At 40.5% G+C, this 27,600-nt stretch overlaps 1 protein-coding gene across 3 annotated transcripts in view; it reads left to right on the top strand.

Moving 5' to 3' along the window:
- The window catches only part of LOC120533277 (gastrula zinc finger protein XlCGF26.1-like), a 72,960-nt gene that overhangs the window by 25,391 nt on the left and 19,969 nt on the right, over positions 1–27,600 (top strand). For 2 of the 3 annotated variants that reach the window (XM_039760090.1, XM_039760091.1), the window contains exon 3: positions 10,495–12,615. In XM_039760090.1, coding sequence (XP_039616024.1) covers positions 10,495–11,795 — 1,301 coding nt within the window. In that variant the 3' untranslated portion in view covers positions 11,796–12,615. Of the gene's footprint in view, positions 1–10,494; positions 12,616–27,600 lie in introns of those variants that run through there. The other variant, XM_039760092.1, reaches the window with a different exon arrangement.

Raw genomic sequence — 27,600 nt, forward strand, 5'->3', positions numbered from 1 at the left:
CATGCCTGATTGGTGGATTGCTGCAGAGATGGTTGTCCTTCTGGAAGGTTCTCCTCTCTCCACCGAGGACCTCTGGAGCTCTAACAGAGTGACCATCGGGTTCTTGGTCACCTCCCTGACTAAGGCTCTTCTCCCCTGATCGCTCAGTTTAGATGGCCGGTCAGCTCTAGGAAGAGTCCTGGTGGTTTTGAACTTCTTCCACTTACGGATGATGGAGGCCACTGTGCTCATTGGGACCTTCAAAGCAGCAGAAATTTTTCTGTAACCTTCCCCAGATTTGTGCCTCAAGACAATCCTGTCTCGGAGGTCTACAGACAATTCCTTTGACTTCATGCTTGGTTTGTGCTCTGACATGAACTGTCAACTGTGGGACCTTCTATAGACAGGTGTGTGCCTTTCCAAATCCGGTCCAATCAACTGAATTTACCACAGGTGGACTCCAATGAAGCTGCAGAAACATCTCAAGGATGATCAGGGGAAACAGGATGCACCTGAGCTCAATTTGGAGCTTCATGGCAAAGGCTGTGAATACTTCTGTACATGTGCTTTCTCAGTTGTTTTATTTGTAATAAATTTGCAAAAATCTCAGGTAAACATTTTTCACATTGTCATTATGGGGTGTATTTGTGTGTAGAATTCTGAGAAAAAAATTAATTTAATCCATTTTGAAATAAGGCTGTAATATCACAAAATGTGGAAAAAGTGATGAGCTGTGAATACTTTCCGGATGCACTGTAAATCTATACCTACGAGGTGTGGCAGAAAAGTAATGAGACTGATTTTTTATTTACCAAAGTTTTTATTTTTTTCAAACATCAATGTTATCCCCTTCAAAGTAGTTCCCTTGGGCAGCTACACACCGATGGAGACGTTGTTCCCACTGTTGGTAGCAGCGCTGGAAGTCTTCAACCAGTATGGTCTTCAGCATGTCCGTTACACTCTTTTGGATGTTTTCTAAAGTCCCGAAATGACGTCCTTTGAGGACATTTTTCAGTTTAGGAAAAAGGAAAAAGTCACACGGACTGAGGTCACGTGAATAAGGGGGCTGGGGAACCACAGGAATGCCTTTTGAGGTCAAAAAGTCTGTTATGGAGAGGGCAGTTTTTCGGCACCATTTTGGCACAGACCTTTCACATGTGCAAATGTTCAGTCAAAATTTGATGAACAGTAAATCTGTTCAAATTTAATTGTTCACTCAACATTCTTAATGTTACACGATGGTCTGATCTCACAAGATTGTTCACACGTTTGATGTTTTCATTGGTTTTCGAAGTTGAAGGCCTCCCTGAACGGTGTTCATCTTCAACGTGTTTTCTGCCTTCCAAAAATGATTTGTGCCAATGAAAACTTGAGCTCGGGATAAAGAATGTTCCCCATAGGCCCGTTTTAACTTTTCAAACGTCACACTTGCCGATTCTCCAAGCTTAACACAAAATTTAATGGCACAACGTTGCTCCAAATTCCGCTGTTCCATTTTGCGTGACGCACAACTTCGCTAATAGCAGTCACAAAAATCACGTAGTTAACGGAAGGAGTTTAAACTCGCACTGAGCTATGGGAGGGTACTGATGCACGTGCTCTATCAAGGACAACAGCACAGCGTTGCCAGTGTCATTACTTTTCTGCCACACATATAGATATATCTATCTATATCTATGTAGATACAGATACAGTAGATATATAGTTATATATCGAAATACACAAACAACAAATGACTAAATTAGTGTGGTTTGGACATATGCAGAGGAAAAATGCTGGGTATATTGGGGGAAAAAGATGTTAACTATGGAGCTGCACGGCAAGATGAAATAGGAAGGCCTAAGAGAAGGTTTATGGATGTGGTGAGAGAGGACATGCAGGTGATGGGTGTGACAGAACAAGATGCAGAGGAGAGGAAGAGATGGAAAACATGAAGTGTGATACTGCATAGACTTAAAGGAGAGGAATACGCCTTGTGCATTGCACAGTTTACTTTTCTACAGTGCCACCATAACATTTACTCATGAGCATGGCTTGTTAAATTTGGAATCACATCAAGTAGCAAGTGTTCTGAATCATTGTGTGTCACATGGCCTTGTAGATCCACCAGTTTCAATGAACAAGTTAACTCGACTTCTTGACACTCTCTGTGTTCAACTGTTTGTTTGCCCAAGGTGCTGCTCCTTGCAAACAAAATGTTAATGTCTGTTGTCTTGCATCATGTGGGCTTTGACATGTGTACTCTGACTCGTTGCTTGTTTGAACCTTATCTTCTTTGTCCTGAAATATGTCAGAGACCAATTTGCTTGTGATTTTTTTTTTTAATTTGTTTATTTTTTTTATACCCTGCAACAGGCCAAAACACTTACTCTTATTGCTTTGATGTTGCATAAAAAAAAAAACTTCCATGCAGACCATACTGAGGTTTGTCATTGTTAACCAGCAATACTCCTCTCTAAAGCCACCTTGGTCAGCAAAGCATTATTTACTGAATTTTACCACTTTCAAGCCCAAAAAGTTAAGCAAAATCAAATAGATTCTGTCTGTTTCAGCTTGTAACTTGTTGACCAGATCACCCTGCCACTTCATGTAAAGAATCATCAGTGCTACATTTTTTATTTTTTTATTTATTCCCTTTTTTAGTCGCACTCGCTCCCCTTTCACCATCTATAAATCACCATACAGAAAGTGGCACAATTGCAAAAATGAGTATTTGATGTGTTTGAAACAATATGAAGGGTCTCCCAAGGCTCTGTTGATCCTTTCACTGATCATACCATGAATGAGTCTCATTTGCTTTCGACCCTAATTTGGCTGACATGCACTGGCTTACGTGTGTGTGTGTGTATATGTGACTAGCTCTAGGAGGTCTTGTCCACTGCTGGCTCCTGCCCTGCACCCAGGGCTGCCTGAAAAGCCATTGTTCCACCCTATAACCTCACACTGGAAGAAACTGCTATTAACATATATGTTTGTATCTATTTAGTTTATTTCAGACATTGAAGTGCATTATTACAAATGGTTTGCTTGTTGTTGCAGTGTCATATAAAGTTTTTGTGCGCGTGTGTGTGTGTATATGTATATTTTGTTCTAAAGAAATAAAAAAAAAAGTGTAACTGCAGTTTGTTTTACGTGATTATCTAGGACCAAATGTTTACAAATGGGACAGTATAGTCACAAATTATTAAATACTGAACTCTTACTAGGCACAACTAAAGACAAGATTTCTTTAACTTCCACCTCTCACCCTAATATAGCATTATTTTATTTGGTGATTTTAATTATGGCATTGCCCAAAGATTATACTTTTGAAAGGAATTGCATTTATTAATTCATTATCTTTTAAAGATATAGAGATATATATAGAGATAGATATAGATATATATATATAGATAGATATATAGATATAGATATCTCTATCTCTATCAGCCATGTGCACCCAACTACGTTGCGCATGTTAAAGTTGTCTGTGAAGGGCTCCCTGTTTAAACGCGGCTGCCAGTCGTGAACTGGGCCCTTCGTCGCTTTATTGTGATTTTTTTATAAGGGAAACAAAATTATAAAAGAAAACCCTTGGATATTGATTCGACAGGAACGGCCTACTCGGAATCACTGTCAGAATCGTAATTATGTGGTGGTGTAGGAGCATTTCTGCTTCTGTCCGTTCACAGTCCGTCTCGTTTTCACGACGCTGTCGTTTCCTCTCACGATGTCTTCTCAACCTTTCTCCAATCTCGCAGGTTGCTTTGTGGCAATCCAAAGAGTAAGGCAATATACACGGAGCAATGGTTATAAAAGGGGGACACATAGGAATCCAGGCTCTTTAAAGCATGAATAGGGATCACTTCACTGACATGTGAGCAAGCCACGGTACAAATGTGAGACACGCAGCACTCGCCGGCTACAATGTAACAATAATAATTTCTGGAACGTGCTGTTACGTTGTCATTCATTTTACCCACTGTCTTTCTTTCATTCATATGTTACGTAGGCACGTACCTTTTATCTTCGGCAATCTCATTCTCTAACCAGGCCTCGGGAGCTAACCAGCGTAACACTGTCCACCACCCCTTTTGTTATTCCGGCACATTGTTGATATCCGTGAGTAAGAACAACGTACTAAACTGGAAGGTGGTCTACGCATGCGTGGAATTCGCGGACAGCAAAGATCAAGATCTAAATGAAGATCTCTTTAGTTAATTTAAAGCACAACAATTTGTTTAGTTTGAATGTCTGTGTTTTGAGGTGTGACTGGCGTACTACAGTCTTCAGTAGTATAAGCCTGGAGGAGAGTCTTAATGCAATGCCTATGTTTTAGCTGTCTCTCTACTGCCATCTAGTGCTGCTTCTTCTAATTCATTCACGGACAAACAAAGATCAAGATCCAAATGAAGATTATATATATATATATATATATATAAAATATACACATACAGTAATCCCTCCTCGTTCCAGACCCCCCCGCGATAGATGAAAATCCGCGAAGTAGAAACCATATGTTTGTATTTTTATATATTTTAAGCCCTTATAATCTCTCCCACACTGTTAACATTATTAGAGCCCCCTAGACATGAAATAACACCCATTAGTCAAAAGTTTAAACTGTGCTCCATGACAAGACAGAGATGACATTTCTTTCTCACAATTAAAAGAATGCAAACATATCTTCCTCTTCAAAGAAGTAAACGTTGGGGCAGAGAAAGTCAGAGAGAGGGAGCGAGAGAGAGAGCACGAGAGTAAAGCAAACAATCAAAAAATCAATACGTGCTTTTAAGTATGCCGAAGCACCGCGATAAAGCGGCATTTTTTAGAGGAGCGTCCGTATCCTCTAGGCAAACAGCCCCTGTGCAAACAGCCCCTCTGCTCACACCCCCTCCGTCAGGCAGAGAGAGTGAGAGAGACAGAAAAAAGCAAACAATCAAGCACCGCGCGGGAAGCACTTCGTATATCATTGAGGAGTTTTATTTAATATGTAATACATGCTCTGATTGGGTAGCTTTTAAGCCATCCGGCAATAGCGTCCCTTGTATGAAATCAACTGGGAAAACAAACTGAGGAAGCATGTAGCATAAATTAAAAGACCCATTGTCTGCAGAAATCCGTGATATATATTTAGATACTAGCAAAATACCCGCGCTTCGCAGCGGAGAAGTAGTGTGTTAAAGAAGCAATGAAAAAGAAAAGGAAACATTTTGAAAATAACGTAACATGATTGTCAATGTAATTGTTTTGTCACTGTTGTGAGTGATGAGTGTTGTTGTCATATATATATATATATATATTTACACACACACACATAAACATATATATACATATCTATACATACATATATATATCTACATATATACACATACATACATACACACACATATACACACACAAATATATATATATATATATATATATATATATATATATATATACATACACACATATATACATATACATACATATCTACATATATACACACACAGCTATTTCAGATCAGTGCAATACGCTGCTTGTTAAAACGGATGACTCCACTCTTACGTGCAAGTCTGCGTGGATATTATGAACTATCAGTATTTGTTCAAGTTCTATTTAAATTTTAAATAGAAGGAATTTTTATTTAGTCGACAGAAATATCTTTGGTAGGAATGGTAAAACAGACAGGAATATTATTCCTGAATAAATCAACTCAAACCTTAAACAACTTATAATATTTTGCTCTCCATAAAAATATATCCTGTCTAAATTATACAAGTTAGAAATAAAGTAAACGTTAAAAGAACAAACATTCAAATTTCTTTACTCTTATGTAATTTTATATAAAAATAAACTTAGATTTTAAATATCCCAAAAGATTTTGCTCTCCATAAAAATATATCCTGTCAAAATTATACAAATTCAAATATGAACATGCTGCATAACAAAACCTGGAAATATAAATAAAATGTGTTCCTTTCAGCAATAACAAATCAAATCATTCAGTTGTCTTTGCTCATATGTCATTTTAGAGCTGGACGCCTGGCATCTTTTTGGCCACAGGTTCGTTTCTGTTTGGTGTGAGGTTCTGTGTTGTGGAGATTCTCAGGATGGATTGCAGGTGCTCATCAGTGAGGCGACTCCTGTGTGCTGTTTTGTTAGTCTTTATCACTGAGAAGAGCTTCTCACACAGATATGTGCTACCAAACATGCACAAGGTTCGAGCCGCATGTAGACGGACTTTTTGTTCTTCAAAGTCACCAAAGCGCCGTGCAAACTCAGTGCAGTGCGCTCAGTTTATCAGCAAAGTGCGATTTGGGAACACCGTAGTGACGACTTGGTTTAACATTACTTGGCAACAGGGAAAGTGGGGCAAGGTGCACTGGTGCATTTGTGTCTCCCATAAAAGCAGCTTCACTTGAAATCACTTTGTGATTGTGCACGGTAAAACGTCCGCTGAAGTGTCAGATTCTTATTTAATTCTTCTGCTTTCTGTATCTTCTGCATTGCATTCAGTTTACCCTGATGTTTTGTCTCATAGTGCCGTCTTAGATTAAATTCTGTAATTACAGCCACATTAGCTCCACAAATGAGACACACGGGTTCAGTAAACATATACTCAGCCTCCCATCGGTTTTAAAGGCTCTATTTTCAGAATCAACTTTTCTCTTCAGCATCGTGTGAGCTAGCTTCGCAATAACTTGCAGCATCATAAGCTAGACTTGATTAGCGGTAAGTGTTCGGCAAGGCAGCTGAAGCGCTGCATTATGGGATCTGTAGTTTATTGTGTTACCAGCGCTTCATATACCGGGCTTTAATAACAATAATACAGTATATAAAATGATCTGCCGGGCCGGATGTGGCCCGCGGCCCTTGAGTTTGACACATATGGACTAAATAGAACTTGAAAAGATATATTTTTCAAATGTGATCGCAATTCAGATAGAGTTGACGCCTACAGCCTGCATGCCTCAATAAGTCATCCTCCCTCGCTCTTACTTTTTACCGTTCATCTAATGAATACACTGAGTATGGCTTTACCAAAACAATCATTGATGGCGAATAAAGTATCCATTATTCGAGTATGTAGATCGGGATATATATATATATATATATATATATATATACCGCGTATCGCAGCGAGAAGTAGTGTGTTAAAAAGCTAGAAAAGAAAAGGGAACATTTTAAAAATAACGTAACATGACTGTCAATATACAGTATTTGTTTTGTGAGTGTTACTGAGTGTTGCTGTCATCAAGGATTTGATTATCATTATTTCTTTCAATCAGGTTCGTATTTGTAGGATGTGTTGTGTTCAAGTTACATTCCGTGTTTGTCAATCGTTGTAAAGATGACAGGTTTCATTCATCGATTCGTTTCTTACTGCATCAATAAACAGCTCGTCTTCTTCTTTATCTGAGACCTGACACACTGCATGCACGGTTTTTTTACACTGTCTTCCTTTAGCGGGACATTGACTTTTTCCACGTGTGCTTTGTTTCCACAGTAGCTGGATTTATGAATATGCTTGTATCAGGCGCTTCATATTTTTGCTGCCTTTTCAATTGTGTAATTCGGTTTTGTTCAGCGCTCTTTGGAACTGTTGCTTTTATCTGTGCACTCGTCAGTTCACGTGAGCCACTCGGTGTACATGCATCGAAGGTTCCCAGCTGTGCTGGTGCCATCTCGTGCTATGTCCATGGCTGTATTTAATGTTACCTTAGTCCTGGCACTTAAAACTTTCTCTCGCAGTTTAGCTGAGTTTGTGTCAAACACCACCCTGACCATCTCATCTTCCTCTCCATAAGCACAGTCCTTCACCCGTGAATATTTAGTGGCAGTTTGCTATTGGATTGCCGCTGACGGACGGCCTTATATGGGCAGGCACTAAATTACAAGCGCCAGCGCAGCCTGTCTATGAACTTAATTTAAAGTGTAGGTTTACATCGTGCTTTGTTTCCAGTAGCAGAACTCATGAATATGGTTGTATATGTCACTTTCGCCGCTTCTTATTGTTTAGCTGCCTTCTCAATTATATAATGCATGTTTTCTTCAGCGCTTTTGAGGTCTTCCTGGTTTTCTATGTACTGCGTGATTACGTGGGAGGCGTGATGATGTCACACGAAACTCCGCCCCACGGCGTTGAAGCTCATCTCCATTACAGTAAATGGAGAAAACTGCTTCCAGTTATGACCATTACGCGTAGAATTTCGATATAAAACCTGCCCAACTTTTGTAAGGAAGCTGTAAGGAATGAACCTGCCAAATTTCAGCCTTCCACCCACACGGGAAGTTGGAGAATTAGTGATGAGTCAGTGAGTGAGTGAGGGCTTTGCCTTTAATTAGTGTATATATATATATATATATATATATATATATATAATATATATATATATATATATATATATATTTAATATATATATTTAATATATATATATGTGTATATATATATATATTTAATATATATATATGTGTATGTATATATATATATGTGTGTGTGTGTGTATATATATGTATGTGTATATATGTGTATATATATGTATATATATACGCCGAAGTACTGCATTAAAATTTTTATTAAGAAGAAAATTTTACCTTTTTAAACTGAGGGAAAATATGCCAATAATTATTTGTTAAGGATCTGTTTGTATACCACATTGTGAGTTTGGCCCTCCGGTTGTAATATGACCAAGCTGTGCGCTGAGCTTACTCTTGAGCATGTAACGTACAGTTGGCCATGTGAACAGTAATCTTTTCTCAAATCTCACAGCTTGGATTGCTGCTGTCATAATCAGTTTGAGTTTCATGGTTTGTTTCAATTACGACAGTATTTGCAGGATTTGTTGTGTTGAAGTGACATTCGGCATCTGTCAAGCGTTGTAAGCATACAACCGGTTTCAGCGATAAAATCACATCCAGCTTTTGAGAGTTCAAACATTCATAAACATCAAAGTGTCCACTACTGAAATCGTCACCTGTGAATCTAAGATGTTTAAGAGGCATTGGCGGTTGTCGAAAGGTGTAAAATATTTGGCCATTTCGGTACATTTGAAAGCGACAACCGAACAATTCAGCGGCAGCCATCAACTCACATGCAGAACCATAGGTGAAGGGCTTAAGCATTTCACTCTTCTAGTGCTCCTGTGTAGTATAATTATCTCCTGTACTGTCATCAGTCCACACCTTGAACCTGTCCCAGTCATTCAATACATAAGACACAATGTTCCTCTGGATATCAAGAGTGAGCCTGATATGGCCGTGCAATATGTAACGAAGAGAATGGAAAAGGCAGGTGCCATCTCCGGGCATGGAAACAACTCGACAAGTGACAGTTTTTTGATCGATAGTGATCATCTCGATTGACATTGTAATGGGGGTTGGAATGATAAAGGAAATGGGTACCTGAGCAATGTAAAGTAAGTGTAAAATACCTACACAATAACTATAATTGTAATAAACAAACAATAAAACAGCGGAGAAGCCGTGGATTAAACAAAAAGGCTGTAGTTATCAGTAGGGAGACATGAATCCCGTGGCGAAGCAAGGAAGGGAATGAAGAGACTGGAGCAACGGACGGCCTTATATAGGCAGGCAGCCAACAACGTGGGAGGCGTTGGGATGGAGGACCCAACGCCGCCTCACACTGTGACAGAGCTGCAGGCTATGGAGGTATATATGTACGTAAGTAGGATTCAGTTGGCGTTGGGAACCCGTGTACCAAATTTCTTGAAGATGGGCCCATAAATAAGAAAGTTCAACATGGCGGATGTTGTTGACCGTTATCGACCGTTAGGACCGTTACATGTAGAATTTCGAAATGAAACCTGCTTAACTTTTGTAAGTAAGCTGTAATTAAGCTGTAAGGAATACGTCTGCCAAATTTCAGCTTTCTACCTACATGGGAAGTTGGAGAATTAGTGATGAGTGAGTGAGTGAGTCAGTCAGTGAGGGCTTTGCCTTTTATTAATATAGATATATATATTCATTCATTCATTCTCCCAAACCCTTGTAGCACTTTGTCTGTACATTAATGTTGCTCTATCCATTCAGTTATTTTAATTTGGTGATTAAATCCGCCATTTTGTTTACACTTGGCATTCCAGTGGATTTATTCTAATTGTGGACAAATGTTGGGGGTATATTATGGTTATTAATGGTGTGTTTCACATGCTCAGCATGGCACACTGTTACTGTTCAATATCATCATAACTGGAAATCACATCCTTCCATAAAGATATAAAGTTGAGCAATATGTCATTTTGAAGAATATTTTATGACTGTGAAGATGGAGATCAGTAATGTAGCTATTAAAATGTGATCAAATAACAGTTTGTCAATCATACGTGATCTGCTCATTTTACTACTGACACTTTTTGCCTACGGCCGTTCTGCTTGTGTCTTGAGTATTTGTAATACGCAGGATTGTTTTATGCTTTTAAAAAGCATGTTGATAAATTCAACCAGGATTTGTTTAATATCGTGGCTTAATGTCAATAATATGGCAAAGGTTTGAAAAATAAGCTTTTGTTTTTTCTTTTAAACTTCATACAGGAGTCAAACTTCACTGCTGTTCTGAATGTAGTAAACGGTTTTCAAGAAGGAGCCATCTTCAGACCCACAGAAGAATTCACACTAGAGAAAAGCCATACTGCTGTTCTAAATGTGGCAAACAATTCTCTGACATTGGTAGTTTTCACATTCACACGAGAATTCATACTGGAGAGAAGCCATACCGCTGCTCGGAATGTGGCAAACAATTTTTAAAAAGTAGCAATCTTCGAGTCCACATGAGAATCCACACTGGAGAAAAGCCATATTGCTGTCTGGAATGTGACAAACAATTCTGTTACAAAAGTTCTCTTCAACACCACACAAGAATTCACACAGGGGAAAAGCCATACTGCTGTTCTGAATGTGGCAAACAGTTTTCAAGAAGTAGCCATCTTCAGACTCACACAAGAATTCACACAGGAGAAAAGCCATACTGCTGTTCTAAATGTGGCAAACAATTCTCTATCATTAGCAATTTTTACACTCACACAAGAATGCATACTGGAGAGAAGCCATTTTCCTGTTTAGAATGTGGCAAACAGTTTTCACGAAGTTCCAGTCTTTGGAGCCACAGAAGAATTCATACTGGAGAGAAGCCATATTCCTGTTTAGAATGTGGCAAACAGTTTTCACATAGTCACAGTCTTCAGGCCCACAGAAGAATTCACACTGGAGAGAAGCCATACTGCTGCGCGGAATGTGGCAAACAATTTTCAAGTAGCAGCCATCTTCAGATCCACACAAGAATTCACACAGGGGAAAAGCCATACTGCTGTTCTAAATGTGGCAAACAATTCTCTCGCATTGGCAATTTTCACACTCACATGAGAATTCATACTGGAGAGAAGCCATATTCCTGTTTAGAATGTGGCAAACAGTTTTCAGAACATTCCAGTCTTCAGAACCACAGAAGAATTCACACTGGAGAGAAGCCATACTGCTGTTCTAAATGTGGCAAACAATTCTCTCTCATTGGCAATTTTCACACTCACATGAGAATTCATACTGGAGAGAAGCCATATTCCTGTTTAGAATGTGGCAAACAGTTTTCACAAAGTCACAGTCTTCAGACACACAGAAGAATTCACACAGGGGAAAAGCCATACTGCTGTTCTGAATGTGGCAAACAGTTTTTAAGAAAAAGCAATCTCCAGGTCCATACAAGAATTCACGCTCATACTTCAGGGAAGCCATATTGCTGTTTGGAATGTGACAAAAAATTCTGTCACCAAAGTTCTCTTTGTAGACACTCAAGAATTCACACTGGAGGGAAGAAAGGAGTCAAAAAGCTGCCTGCCTAATTACTGAAGCATTGAGGAGTATCCTCACATGGTTGGCTTCATTGTACAAGCTCTATAACAAATCTCATCAAGGCCAAACTATTATTATTGTATAAAAAGGTCCCAAAAAATAACTTGTACTGGCCACACAGCTCCCTGGGTTAAAAGGTGCCCTTTTTGTTGAATTAAGAAAACCCGAGGCTTTCCTAGCAGCCCATGAAAACAATCCAAGCCACAAATGAACTGGCAACCCCTGTTTTGACATTCTGCTTTCTGGCCAGTCTATGATTCCAAATATCTCTCCATAAACTGGACACGAGCAGTAGAAAACTGCTGAATGCTCATCAAGTAATACGCCAGAATCAATTGAATCAAGACTTGACATCGTGAGTCCTGAATGAGGCCTGGCCCTGAGTGAGATGAATCGCACGTATAGATCAGCGACTTCAGGCTCACCTAATGTGATCTACAGAAAGTATTCAACCATAACACAAATAAGAAATATCCACCATTATAAAGTTTGGGCAGTTATGCAGCTAAAGTGCCAGAAGAGACTGTACAGGTAGCAAGAACAGGAATTTAAACTATTGGACCAGCTTGGACAACTTGCAAGACTACCAATTCAGTGACAAACCTGCTGTTGCCCTGCTGCAACCCCGCATACACCAGGGACTTGTTCAAAAGTGCCAGACAGAGAGGTGAGCACCAAATTGTGGTCGCACAGGGCAGTGGTCTGCACACAGGGTGGTTCAGGACATCAATAGAAAAAATGGCATAACAAATGCTGTAAGTGGGGGCTGGGTGGTCTCGTAGCCTTGGAACCCTGCAGATTTTGTTTTTTCTCCGGCCCTCTGGAGTGTTTTTTTTTTTTTTTTTTTTTTTCTGTCCTCCCTGACTATCAGACCTTACTTTATTCTTTGTTAATTAGTATTGTCTCATTTTATTTTTATATTTTTTCTTTTTTCATCTTGTAAAACATTGTAACCTACATGATTTGTACGAAAATGTGCTATAGAAATAAAATGCTGCTGCTGCTATGGCCAGACAGAACTGGAGAGTGTCATTTGTGTGTTGATTTATCTGGGGTTTTGTCTCTAGTCCTTGTCATTTTTATTGTATATTGCATGTTTGTTTACTGGATGTACTGAATGTTTACCCCTCTTGTGTGTTTGGTTTTGAATGTTATTTTGTTTATTGATCATTGAGTGTGTATTGTGTGCTTTTGTGTTAATATATTCACGTTTAGTTATGTGCCTTGGCCACATCAAATAGGAGTATCAGAGGGCTGGACCACCCTGTGCCCATTTATTCATGGTCGAGTCCCATCCTTCAGGATGGAATTGTGAGGTGCGGAGTTTACATCTTGAAGTATTGTTGGAGTTTTCTGTTTTTTTTTTTTCGGGTTGCTATTTGATAAATCTTTGAAAATGGAAAAAAAAAATTGAGTCTCATTCTTGCATTAACAACCGAAGTGGCATTCTCTCCTTTGTAGTTTTTTTGGGGAAAAAAAAAATATATAAAACCAGGCAATGTTTTTCCAGACTTCTATTGTCCAGTTTTTTGTGAGCCTGTGTGAACCACAGCCTCAGCTGCCTGTTCTTAGCTGACAGGAGTGGTGTGCGGTGTGGTCTTCTGCTGCTGTAGCCCTTCTGCTTCAAGGTTCGAAGTGTTGTGTATTCCGTGCTGCTCTTCTGCATACCTTGATTGTAACGAGTGGTTATTTAATCAGCTCAGATGAGTCTGGCCGTTCTCCTGCATCAACAAGGCATTTTCTGCTGCTTAGTGGATATTTTCCCTTTTTCAGACCCTCCTCTGTAAACCCTGCAGATGGTTGCGTGTGAAAATCCCAGTAGATCATCAGTCTCTGAAATACTCGGAGCAGCCCGTCTCAATGTCCACTTTGGGGTTACAGCTTGCAGCCTTTCATCTTTCCTTTGACTCCACTCCGTTTTCCACCGCTGCGAGGTTTGCACAAAGGCATCCCAGAGATGAATTAGGTTGGAGTGCGATTTCCCAGCCCCTCTGTGATTGTGATTGCTAAAGTCAGTGAAATTGAAGATGTCTCATTGAGATAAGGTGAAATAAACTTTGTTGATTAATCTGTATATGTTTATTTTGCAGATATTCCAGATATATGGAATCCTGTGAGTTAAATAAGCAAAATCAGACAACCCAAACAACTTTAATTGATGTCCACGGAGTAAGCTTTGTATCCGGAGTTTCACCTTGAGCAGTTACAGAATTCACAATATAGGAGCAGTTAACAGATTAAACAAACAAAGAGAAGTTAAAACCAGGGGCATCATGTATAAAGCCTTGCTTGAATTCTATACTTACATTTTGCTTACGTTAGAAAGGCAAAAACGGCAGACACTAAAAAAATTGGATCCGTACAGATCCCACAGTGAGTTCATTTAGAAATCTCTAATGAACTTAAAGCTAGGTGCTCGGCACACTCTTTTATCTGCCACCCGTCACCTCTCACCAGTAACCATGTCAGGCCTTAAATATGCCCATTTTGAATATTCAGCAGCTAATCATCATCATGATCATTAATATGATTGATTAATTAGGCCATGCTCCGGAGTGAAAGCAGAATGGAGGGAATGACACTTTAGTAAATGCAAACTTGAGGTGATATTAACATTCGGTGGAGTTTAAGAGGTGGCCAGCCCAACCCCTGTGGATATATATTTTTGTGTATACTATTTTATAAGACCACAGTTAATGTAAATACAGTATGTTAATGAATAAATTGGGTGCACGGTAACGCAGTTGTAGGGCTGCTGCTTCGTATTAAGAACTCTGAGGGTAGCGCCCTGGGTGTTCCCTGCGTGGAGATTGCACATGGGTCCCTGTGGGTTTGCTCTGGTTTATGATCAGTACGTTTACAGCGCTGATTGTTTCCACAGAGCTAGAAATGTTCTCACAGACGCATCCCACCCCAGTCACCGTCTGTTTGACCTGCTGCTATCATGGCCTGCACCTCCAGACTAGAATACGGTTTCTACTCCGCTGCGGTCATCAGGTTGAACCAGGCACCCAAGCAGTGTAATACATGGCCACATCAGACCTCAGACATTCATACCTATGCACTTTCCCTTTTGTATTTGGCCATCTGTGCTACGGTTTTCACTTTAAATGATGTTTATAGTCACTTTTGATTATCTTGTACCCTTTTTCCTTTGGCTACTGTGTGTTTTGCCTTTATTGTATTGTATTTTGCAATTCCTGTGATTTTGTTTATGATCACTTTATTTGGTACTCTTGTTCTTCTATCTACTGTGCTTCCTCAGTCCTATAGTACTGTGAACTTGAACTTGTACCTTAACAACCAAAATGAAAACTGCAGTTGTCTGTGACTGGCACAATCTCCCAATGTCACTGCTGCAGATTATTTCCCTTTATTTAGAATGTCAAGTTGTACAATATGACCGGACATTCACATCAATATCAGTTAAAAGGACTGATCCATGTAATGATGCTGTGGTGTATTATACATACTTGCTCTCTAATCGGCCGGCAGGTACCATTATTCTCATGTGAGTGTAGTCCTTTGTGCCTGCAATGTTTAGGAAGCTTAAATACTGTAACGTTACCTACTGTCACTGATACAACTTTGGATAAACACATTTTTTTTTTTTTTATTTCGCCTTATACAATTTCTTGTATTAGGAATATGTTAGTTTTCGCATACCCCTTGGGGTCAGAGCACAGGGTCAGCCATTGTACCGCGCCCCTGGAGCAATTACAGGTTAAAGGTCAGGGATTCGAACTGGAAACCTTCAGGATACCAGCACAGATCCTTAGCCTCAGAGCTACCACTCCACCACCACATTGTATATGAACTCGCCAAAAAAAAAAACTGTTTGCGCAATGGTCAGGCATTTGTTGTGGCAAGTTGATTCTGCGATGTATACTCTTTCAACTTGTGAGGTTTATAAACTCTTTTGGGACAACACGCCGAAGAGCGTCCCAATGCGCGATCACTGTTTCTGTGGAAGACAGCTTATCAATTGCCGGGGCAAGCACAGGCTCCCAGAGCTGCAGTGGCTCATCGCGAAAGTAAATCTGAACTGACTGTGGTCCTGCTATAAGTGCCTGTTATCGATGGGTAATGCAGGGAATGGTATTACTTGGCCATAACCCTGCCTGATTGCTGTGTCTGTGTATCGGAGAGTGGTAGATCACACTACAATAAATAGCCGTGCCGTTCCTGTTTCAAGCTGATTAAAGCTGGTTTTGCTAAGGTACTGAGACTTGGCGTCATGTTTTGGGGCGCAAGGCAGGGACTCGCACATCACAAACTAATTGCATATGTGTCAAGATACCCCAGCCCCAAGGATTAATAAAGTTGATCTAATCTAGACATATTGATTTATGCAAGTAGTCATGAAGAAACATTAGATATACTTAAAAAAATAAAAAAAAAAGAAGGTGGTAATAAATTAATTTAAATTGATTTTTTTTTTGTTTTAACTGGATAGTTTGGGTTATACTCTTTTACCGTTTATGTAATAAACAATTAATGTGCCTACAGCCAGAGTCAGACTAAGACCTTTAGAGACCCTAAGCACTTAAGAGATTTTTATGCCCTCCAGCTTCTGATTGTGTTGTATTCCCAAGATTAATTATATGTCATTAACCTTAATCATTACTATTTTATTATTTTTGTTACTGTATATATGTATGTATTTATTTTTTCTTTTAATGTGTGTGCCCCTTTTTGTGGAACCTGGTTTCGCTGTACCATTTTCAGTTTTGCACCATATGGTCCATGGTAAATCCAACATTTCTGTGATGTCCCCCCTTCACTTATTGCCCTAAGCCTATGCTTATTTTGCTTTTTAATTAATCCAGGTCTGCCTACAATCGGATAGACTAGAGCATTAAAGGCTCGTTAGTAGTTCTGGTGCAGAATAGGATTTACTTTATTATTAGACGACGAGCACTTCTTGACTTCATGGTTACTTCAAAATCTTATCTGTGTACGATACAAGCGATTGATTCACATCCCCTTTCATTGCCTGTCAGACAGCACAAAGCTTCACAGCAGTTGGAGTTGCACTGGGGCATCAGTGATGTTGGAAGCTTCGGACTTCATCAGTCATGTAGCAATGGAGTTTCCACTACACCGTTTCAGTAAAGTGTGCTTCACTAAAGCGGTACAAGCTTTGAAGCCTCAGCATCAAAATGTCCCATCCCTATACAATTCACCCCTTAATTATTATTACAGCCGCTTTAGCACCATAGCTACTAACAGTGCTACTCCATTTTACTGCTTGCTTAGAGGTGAGACTGGCAGCATCACCGTTCAAATGATTAAAGGAATGAGCGATTGCAGGCTTTGATTTTTAATGGATTTGAAAACACATTTTCACTTTGTCACTGTGGCTTTTTAAGTGTACATTGATGGGCAAACATGGCAAATTTTATCCATTTAAAATTAGTTACATTTATTTATTGGGCAGATGCTTTTATCCAAACTGTGACTTACAAAAGAGGTAAACATAATCGAGTAACATTAGGCCAGGGTCTGTTTTGTTCACCAGGTGTAACTGGACAGATAACAAAAGTTGATTGCCAAAAGTGAAAAGATGTAATCCTCTTTAATAAAACCCCTGTGTGCGTCCAGGGTTGTCCGTGTGTGTGTGTGTGTGTGTGTGTGTCTTCTGGTGAAGTGCGCATGTGTGGGGCACGGTGCGATGCGCGGCTGGGGAGACGCCACAGGCACTTTTATCAGCTGCATGCCGCACATTACATCAGTTGCTGGTGAGACTACAGTGATTGCACACTGTTGTGACAGAAAATTTAAAGGTATATTCCAGACATCAACGCCAGTATTACTGTGAGAAGAAAATTAAAGGCACACAATACAGTGACGCATATTACAGCCACATAGAAGGTCCCTTGCCATTTAATATAGACTGTTCCTACTAATGTTTATGCACTACTGTTCTAGTGCCCGTTATTGTAACAGGCTTAATGTCTAGTAACTAATAAATTTACAATCGTAGATTATAATCAATCAAGCAGTAAAACTTAAACAATAAGTTAACCAAAAATACAAAAGATCACAGAACATAGTATTTGTTTTTCTTTTCTCGTCAATCAGTTCGACAGATATTCTCAGAATAGATGGGTCTTCAATATCTTCTTAAATACACTGATAGAGTCAGCAGTATGTTTGGAGGTGGGCAGCCCATTCCACCAACTGGGAACTACAAAAGAGTCCGGATAGAGACTTGATACCACGTAGAGGCGGCATCACCAGACACTGTTCACTGACAGACCTGAGTGGGTGAGAAGGAACGATACACGTCAACAGTGTCTCCATATGCTCAGGTGCTGACCCACTGACTACTCTGTAGGCCAGCATCAGGGATTTGAACTTAATGCATGCTGCTACAGCAAGCCAATGTAGCAACCTGAAGAGAGGAAAGTTACATGTGCCCTTCTCGGCTGGTTAAATACAAGATGGACTGCTGCATTCTGGACAATCTGCAGCAGCTTGATAGCACATGCGGGTACTCCTGCCAGGAGTGAGTTACAGTAGTCCAGATGCATCAAGACCAAAGCCTGGACCAGACGTTGTGCTGCATACTCTGTCAGATAAAGTGTGATCTTGTGGATATACAGAGTGAACCTGCATAAATGAGAAGCAGGAAAAATGTGGTCAGAAAAAGATAACTGCTCATCAATCCCTACCCCAAAGTTGTATACTGACTTGACAAGTGTTAGTGACAGTGAGCCAAGCTGTACAGAGATGGGGAGTCCAACAGACTGTCCGGCTGAGATCACAAGAAGCTGTGTTTTTGCAAGACTGAGCTGTATATGGTTGTTCTTCATCCAGGTTGAGATATCAGTAAGACATGCAGTGACTCTAGCTGATACAGCATTATCCACAGGGTGAACGACAGGTGTAGCTGTCTATCATTTGACATAGAACTGATAAGAGAACCCATGTGATTGGATGATGGAGCCCAGTGAGGAAGGGTATACAGAGAAAAGTAGAGGACCCAGTACCGTTCCTTGAGGCACCCCTGTGCATGTGCTCTTGACCATTCTCCTCACCAGGACACATTGCAGGATCTGCCCAAGATGTAGGCATCAAACCATCGATGAGCAGTCCTAGTAATGCCAATTAGGTCAGACAAGGTGGAAAGAAGGATATCATGGTTGATCGTGTCAAAGGCAGAGAAGAGATCTAGCAGGATCAGGACCAATGACATGTTGGTAGCTCTATTGCAAATCGTACCAGGCCAACCACAGTCAGTAGGGCCATCTCAGTCAAGTGGTTCCTCTTGGAGGCGGACTGGTTAGTATCGAGAAATTCATTCTGTACAAGGAAGAAAGAGGTCTGGTTAGAAACGGCACGTGTGTGTTTTGGAACGAAAGGAAAGGAGAGAGACAGGCCTGTAATTGGTAACGTGCTCTTGACCATTCTCCTCACCAGGACACATTGCAGGATCTGCCCAAGATGTAGGCATCAAACCATCGATGAGCAGTCCTAGTAATGCCAATTAGGTCAGACAAGGTGGAAAGAAGGATATCATAGTTGATCGTGTCAAAGGCAGAGAAGAGATCTAGCAGGATCAGGACCAATGACATGTTGGTAGCTCTATTGCAAATCGTACCAGGCCAACCACAGTCAGTAGGGCCATCTCAGTCAAGTGGTTCCTCTTGGAGGCGGACTGGTTGGTATCGAGAAATTCATTCTGTACAAGGAAGAAAAAGGTCTGGTTAGAAACGGCACGTGTGTGTTTTGGAACGAAGGGAAAGGAGAGAGACAGGCCTGTAATTGGTAACTTGGGACGGATCGAGTGATTCAAGATGTTAGGAACTGTGCCCGAGCTGAGTGAGGTGTTAATGATATGTGTAAATGCAGGAATGAGTGAGGGGGAGATGGCCTGAAGGGGAGAGGATTGAGTGGACAGGTAGAGGGGTGATTGACGAGGAGGTCAGAAACATTAGTGGCAGAGAGGGTAGAGAATGCAGGGTGATGCTTTGGAGGAAGCATAACAGATGGGAAATGACTTCTATTAACAGTCACCCTATCCTGAAAAAAAGGGAGGAAGTGAAACACAAAAAAGTGTCCAGAAAGTGCGGGTGTCTGAATTCTTTCTAAATCCACTGTATGTGAACAGGTACACAGTTTATGGACAATGAACAAAAAGCATAATGTTCACGTATAAACAATGGCCGCAGGTGTGCTCAAGAAATCATGAAGTAGGTTCTGTAGGTGTGTTTCAAGGTGTCCGATCTTGGCTGTCTGCCCAACAGATGGGTATTATTGAAGCACCATCTGGCCACCAGAACGAGCCTTTTTCCGAATCAATGGTTTCATTTCTTGCATTTTCTTCAAAGCCCCATTTTTTCCATCACTATTTTCATGGTACATAACCTGACTCAATCTTGCATTTCATTTCTTTAAGGAAACCGTCATCCAAGACGACGGAAACTGAAGTCATGCTGCTGCCCTTGTAGTGGGCGGTGCCACAGCGAAAAGGCTGTGGAGTGTGAACGACTTTAGAAAGAATCCCATTACTGAGAGAAACGTAGAGGGTAAGTGCTTCGTTGGAGATGACATTTTCATTGATGTTTAAGTTTTTATTTTTTCCACTAAGCGTTAAAGATAGATAGATAGAGAGATACTTTATTAATCCCAAGGGGAAATTCACATAATCCAGCAGCAGTATACTGATACAAAGAAACAATATTAAATTAAATAGTAATAAAAATGAAAAGAATTAAAATAAAATTAATGTTCGCATTTACTCCCCCGGATGGAATTGAGTCACATAGTGTAGGGTAGGAACGATCTCCTCAGTCTGTCAGTGGAGCAGAACAATGACAAAAGTCTGTCACTGAAGCTACTCCTCTGTCTGAAGATGACACTGTTAAGTGGATGCAGTGGATTCTTCATGATTGACAGGAGTTTGCTTAGTGCCCGTCGCTCTGCCACAGATGTTAGACTGTCCAACTTTAATCCTACAATGGAGCCTGCCTTCTTAACAAGTTTGTCCAGGCGTGAATGCACATGGCTTGAATTTGAGACGAGCAGCGAGTTCATGTCTATCCATACTTTACTCGTTTCACATCCCCTTTCATTGCATGTTGGACAGCACAAAGCTTGACAGCAGTCAGAGCACTACCAGGGGATCAATAATGTTCAAAGCTTCAGACTTCATCAGTCATGTGGCAATGGAGTTTCGCTACACCGCTTCAGTAAAGTGTTCTTCACTTAAACGATACAAGTTTCAAAGCCTCAGCATCAGATTTCCCATCCGTATACAATTCATCCCTTAATTGTTGTTATAGCTGCCTTAGCACCATAGCTAGTAACAGTGCCACTCCATTTTGCTGCTCGCTACTCAACACTTTCTTAGAGATGAGACTCAAAGCATCACAGTCCAAACGATTAAAGGAATGAGAGATTTCAAGCTTTGATTTTTAATGGATTTGCAAAACTTTCTGAAAAACCTCTTCACTATGTCACTGTGGTTTTTTTAAGTGTACATTGATGGACAAACATGGCAAATTGTATCCATTTAAAATTAAATGGTCACATTTATTTGCTAGGCAGGTGCTTTTATCCAAAGTGACTTACAAAAGAGGTAAAGATAATTGAGAAACATTAGATCGGGTCTGTTTTTTGTTCACCAGGTGTAACAGGACAGATAAGAAAAGTTATCGGGGGAGTCCCCCTGAGGTCCACGTGGCTTTTGTTTTATTCCTTGGTAACTGTGGCTGTGGTTCATTTAATGTAATGTTCGATCATTTTCCTTAATAAATAAACGACTAAGTATAATATTTTTGTCTCATTTGTTTAACTGGTTTTTCTTTATCTACTTTTAGGACTTGAGTGAAAATCTGATGATTTTTTAGGTCCTATTTATGCAGAAATATAGAAAATTCTAAAGGGTTCACAAACTCTTAAGCACACCTGTATAAAGGAGGCGATGAATTGTGTTTTGTTTTTCTTTTCACCTTTGTCAAACATGGTACAATCCTGTATTTGAGTTGTAAAGCCCAATCCAGTAATAAATGTGAAGAAGTTAATGGGAAGTTAATGGAGATGTGTGGTGTTAGGGTCACTGAACCTTGGTGGTCTTATGGCCTTCTTTTGTAGTTTGTGTGTGTTTGCTCGGTGAGTTTTTTTTGTTGTTCCTCAATTGCTAAAGAAGCACTGGCAAATCTAACCTGTCTTGGTGTGTTTGTGGATATGAATGCTAACGCTCCGTGAGATGTCTTTGTGTAGGCAGTTTGGCTTTCTTTCCGGTTATGTTTTGTTGCTGTTTTTCTTTGTTTTGTCCTGGATCATAGTGATGAGGTGAAAGCCAAGTCCATTTGGTGGCTGCTACATGTAGTTATATCTTTTTTAAAACCATGCTTGCTGAATCTCCTTTCTGCTTTGCTAGATCGTTTTTTTTTTTGTTCCTCTATCAGTTTATCCTGATGTGATGGCTAGATATTAGGCCTCAAAATGATATCATATTTCAAGGAAATTTGCAGTAATGATATTTATGACAATATATACAAAGGTACCCAAAAATAACTGGAATATGTACCTGGCGGGCAATCTACACTTCTATTATATTACTACTAGCCAACCCGCCGCATAATTATTTATTGATGTGTGAACACCTCCTGAAAGACACAGTTGTCCAAATGGGGAGGGTTTGAGGATATAACTGTCAGTGAATGAAAAGATGGGACTCTGGTGAGAGCAACATACAATTGTCCATGTCAGAAAACAGGTTTTGGCAGATACAGGCATATCTTTTTGAAAGTTTGGCCCTGTGCCTTATTAATTGTCATTGCAAACGACAATCTAACAGGAAATTGTCTGTGTGTAAAAGTAAAAAGCACATTTGAATCTGATGGGGTCAGTGAAATCCGGGGAATAAGGACAGTTTGTGAGGTAGCAGATGTGATAGTCTTACACTCCAGTACGTTGTGGTGAATGCTGATAACAGAAAGTCTAGTGCCATTACAGAGACAGATCTCCTCAACCATGTGCAAATCCATTCAACACAAACATTTGTCTGCGTCACATCACCTTCCCACTATTCTCTTACTGAAAAACATTTGCAAACGCATTTCACTCTGAAATTTCAATGCAACATTTGCTCAAAAACCTTCACGCTCCAGAAATATCTCAAAGCACATTCAAACCCACACTCCACTGAACAAACGCATTCCACACAGGTCTTTCAATGCACTATTTGTTCGAAAATGTTCCGACTGCAGAGAGATCTCAACGCACATTTAAAATCACACTCCACTGAATGAATTATGCAACGTGAACATTGCCAGCAATGCTTCAAAACAACTCGTACTCTCAAGAAGCACTTACAAACTCATTCCAGTTCCTTTCATTGTCAACTTGCAAACCCCATGCACAGTCATTACATTCAGTTTTACGCTGCTTTTTAAGAAGATACCGCCATTCCCGTCCAAGAACATAACATTGGCCTACCTACCGCAGTACATACTTCTTGCAGTGCTCTTCATTGGCCATCAGAGGAGTTGGCGTGCATGGCCCTGTCGTGCGTATCCCATGGTCTTACGGTTGGCGGGCGGGGCTCTCTGTCTTGCATGTGTCTTGTGTGCCCTTAGTGAATGGCGGGCAGGGCTCTGCCTTGCGATCCCCATGACACGGGAGGAGGGTTAGAGTGGGCGTTCGTGGCTCGTTCGTGCATAACCCATGGGCGGGGCTCTGTGAGTTGGCGGTCGTGGCTCTCTGTCTTGCGTGCGGTGAAAAGTCAACGTGGCTCAGAGGTGCATGTGGACTTTTGCACATACGAAAGCAACTGAGGCTGTGTTTGGTGAGTTGTTGCGTGCGGGCACATGAGCAGGCAGTGCACTTGCCTCGAGAGCAACGCTGGACGCAGGAGGACAGTTATAGTTGCCTTGCGTGGCTCTGTCGTGCGTATCCCATGACGCGGTAAAAGGGTTAGAGTTGGCGTGCAGGGCTCTGTCGAGCGTATCCCATGGTCTTAGAGTTGGCGGGCGGGGCTCTGTGAGTTGGCAGGCGTGGCTCTCTGTCTTGCTTACGCTTACTGTCTTGCGTGCCCTTAGTGAATTATATATGTAGATATAATAATACAAAAATCAGAACTTTTTTGTTAAATCACAAATTTAGTGACATTTTTTGCTATGCTTCACACCTAAATACTGATTAAATTTGATGGCTGGAGTAGGCAGTTGATTTATTTGACAAATCCTGCATGGTTCAAATTTTCAAGCTATTTAACTGGTGGTGTGTTTTTAGTGCCTTTTCTTTAATGTTTGGGGGGTCTAAATAAAAAAAAAAAAAAAATTTAAAAATTGCTAATGGGACATCTGACAGGCTATTATGGCTAATGAAATCCACTGCAAATGTCATTGGAAAGTGTGAGGTTTCTAGAACTGAGTGTGAATATTAAAAGGAAAACTGGCTAATAGTTGAAAATGACCATCGAAATTGTCAGAATATGCTGATTGATGGCGAGGAGTTGGTGTTCACCCCTCATGGTAGAAGAGCTGTAAGGAAGTTAAGGCTAAGATTTATTTTATTGTAGAATCAACTCTTGGCAGCGGGTGGTAGTGCGGTGCATGCATAGTGGTGCCATTCTTATCCCTCCCACCTTTCGCCATCACTTCCCCTACCACTTCATATCTTAAATCATTCTTGAGGCAGATTGAACACTAAAGTGAAAAATTAAGAAAAACGTACTAAGTAATTCCAACATAAAAACTGACTTAATCAGTTTTAACACGTAAAGATCCAGATAAAAGAAGAGAAGAATCGGGCCACTAGGGTGGAGAAAACAAGCTGCTCCTAAAACAGTAAGCACATCAACCTCACGGATCGTAAACGTACAGAGAAAGAGTAGGAAAACTATAAGTCAAGTGTATTCACTGCACGGTATCGCCGTTACTGGTTTACTTAATATTTACATTTGTATTGCTACATTTTATTAGATGATGATGCCAGAGAAGGGATTTAGTAATCTTGCGGGAATTGACACACCAGTGTTGAGATCGGGGCTCATCGTAAAAGCAGGTGATTGGTGATTCACCCACATCAGTATTCTTGTCTAATCTAAGATTACGGCTGCAAGTTGTTTTTTTTTTTGTTCTCCTGCTCCCTTCCTGTTTACTACTGTTGTGCCATTTGTAGAATTATGAAATATTTATGTACACCTCAATATATTATGTCATTTTGCTGGTCCCTACATCTCTATCTTCTCATCTAATCTTCTGAAACTGCCTTTCCTGGTGAGGGTTGAGGTTGTGGCAGACCAAACAGGTCAATCAAGACTTACCTGTCCCCAGCAGCAGATTCCAGCTCTTTCTGAGGGATTGCCAGGTTCTTCCCCAGGCAGCCAAGAGATAGAATACCTTCAGCATGTCCTGACCCTGCTGCAGGGTTTCTGTCCATTGGGCTGGGCACAGAGTACTCTAGGGGAGCATTCTTACAACGTGCACAAAATGACCCAGAAGAGCAGCGATTCTATCCTGTGGTTTCTCACCTTATTATGGAATATTGTTTCAGTCACCCTGCGAATAAACCATGTTTTGGGCCCTTGTATTCACAATCTCATTCTTTTGGTCATTACCCACAGTCCATGAGCATGGGGGAGGATAGAGATGAAGATCAACTGGTAAGGTTGAAGTTTTATTTTTCCCCCTGATTCGGAAAGTGCAACCAGGACCTTAGACTTGGAAGTGCTGATTTCTGATCCTTGCAGCTTCACAATCAGTAGCAAAGCACTCCCATACATGCTGAAGGTCACTGCCAGACTGGGCAAAGAAAACAACAGCATCTGCATAAAGCAATAGTGCTACCCCTAGCCCCCCACCCCAATTGGACAGCCGTACATCCTCAACTGCTCCTTGATTTCCTGTTTGTGAAAACCTTGAACGGGAATAGTGACAAGACACAGCCATGATGGAGTCTGACACCCATGGAAAACAAATTCAGATTAATGCCAAGTATTTGGGCACACCTCTCGCTGTATTCTTTGGGAACAAATAGCATACAAGTGTGGCCCAGTTCACCAATATTCCTGCAACTTCACCCACAACGCATGTTGAAGGACGCAATCCTATGCTGCTTCGACATCTACAAAACACATGCACCCTTCAGCAACTGTGCCAGGTAGAAGGGCTGGTCTACTGTTTCACAGCTAGGACAAAACCCACATTGTTCCGTCTGTATTTTTTTTTTAGCTGAACCATCAGATGGAGTCTTCCCTCCAGCACACTTAAGTACTTGGGAGGGTGAGGCATGTGATCGCTCCAGAGTTGGAAGACCCTTACTGGTCGCCTTTCTTAAAAATGGAGATCACCAAACCAGTTTGCTATTGCTTTATCTGTCTTTTGTGCGACATTGAACAGATAAGTTAACCGTAGTACCCTAATTAACAATGTCATGTTCAGCGCTTTCATCATCTGGATTGAGAAAATACAATTTATAAGTTTATGGGAAAAATATCTAGATATCACAAACATGTTCTGTTACTTGCTCCCTTTCAACTTCTTGTATTTGGCTTTCTTGACTTCTCTCCAGTATTTAGACTTCCATTACCTACCCCTGACCTCGTCTCTGCTTTGCCATACATTTTGTCAAATGCCTTCGTATAAGAAGAATCTAAAACAAGCTTCCAATAAGACTTTTATCGCTAGCACATTTGAAATTTTCCATTCACTAAGACCGTGGTATTTGATTCATTAAAGTCAGTTCATCTTCTGCTCTGTCCTAAAATAAGACTTCCGTCTGTTTTCAGTCACATTTGGTTGTGACGCCACCTCTTTCGATCTCATTGAGCTTACAACATGTGTGTAAATTGTAATAAACTGATGGGCGCTCCAACAGATTGAAGAAGAAACAAGAGACGGGCAGAGAATATGAAACCTAAAGCAATGCAGTGGCTTCAGACCGTTGGAGAGGAAACATTGCATATTATCTCGGTTACCATAAAGAGGGTCAATGGAAGCTGCAAAAATGTTTCATTTTATTATCACAACCTATTTATACACATTTGTGAAGTGCCTACTTAGAAAGACGATGTCATGGTTGTATTTAATTGGAGTCTGAACCATTTTAACAGTAAGTATGAGGCCTTGCAAAAGCCTCCAGGACAAACCAGGCCATGCCTCTCTTGCCTGCCTGAAAGCGGCCTCAACCCAGTGGGCTTAATTCCAGCTCCATTGGCCAGCTTTGGCCCATACAGGTCTGAAAGGGTTCAAGTCTCAAAACTAAACTTGCAGGTGTTGAAGTATCAAAGTGGCTTGCAAAGGTAAGGCAACCATCAAAGCATGTGGTTTGTGAAGATAAATCCACAAAATAATGCTTATAAATGAAAAATAATAATTTGAGTGAAACAAAAATGTTTCAAGAGTAAAATGGAAGTCCTCTTCAGTTGAACGGTGAGCCCCGTCTTAGTGAGGACAGGTGACTTCACCTGAAAAGCATTAGGGAAAGGGACCTTATTTTGGGAAAGTTATAGACCAGTAATTTCAACATAGATCCTTTTAGTAATATTAAAAAGGCAAGTTTACAGGGGGATATTATAGTCACGGGGGACTTTAACTATCCGAAATATTAACTGGCATAACCTATAAATGGAGAAGCATGTAAGAGCAGGAATTTTTAGAAGTCATCAGTTACTGATTTTTTTATACTGTATGTTAAAGCACCAACATGGGATGAAGCCTGTCTGGATTTAGCATTTTGTAATAATCAGGATATAATTTATGGTGTAGAGGTGATTGGACAACTAGGGTCAAGTGACGATAATGTAATACAATTCTCAGTGCTTTGGAAGGATGCCGA

The sequence above is a fragment of the Polypterus senegalus genome, chromosome 8 (assembly GCF_016835505.1).
Source record: "Polypterus senegalus isolate Bchr_013 chromosome 8, ASM1683550v1, whole genome shotgun sequence".
In the NCBI taxonomy this organism is placed as follows: Eukaryota; Metazoa; Chordata; class Cladistia; order Polypteriformes; family Polypteridae; genus Polypterus; species Polypterus senegalus.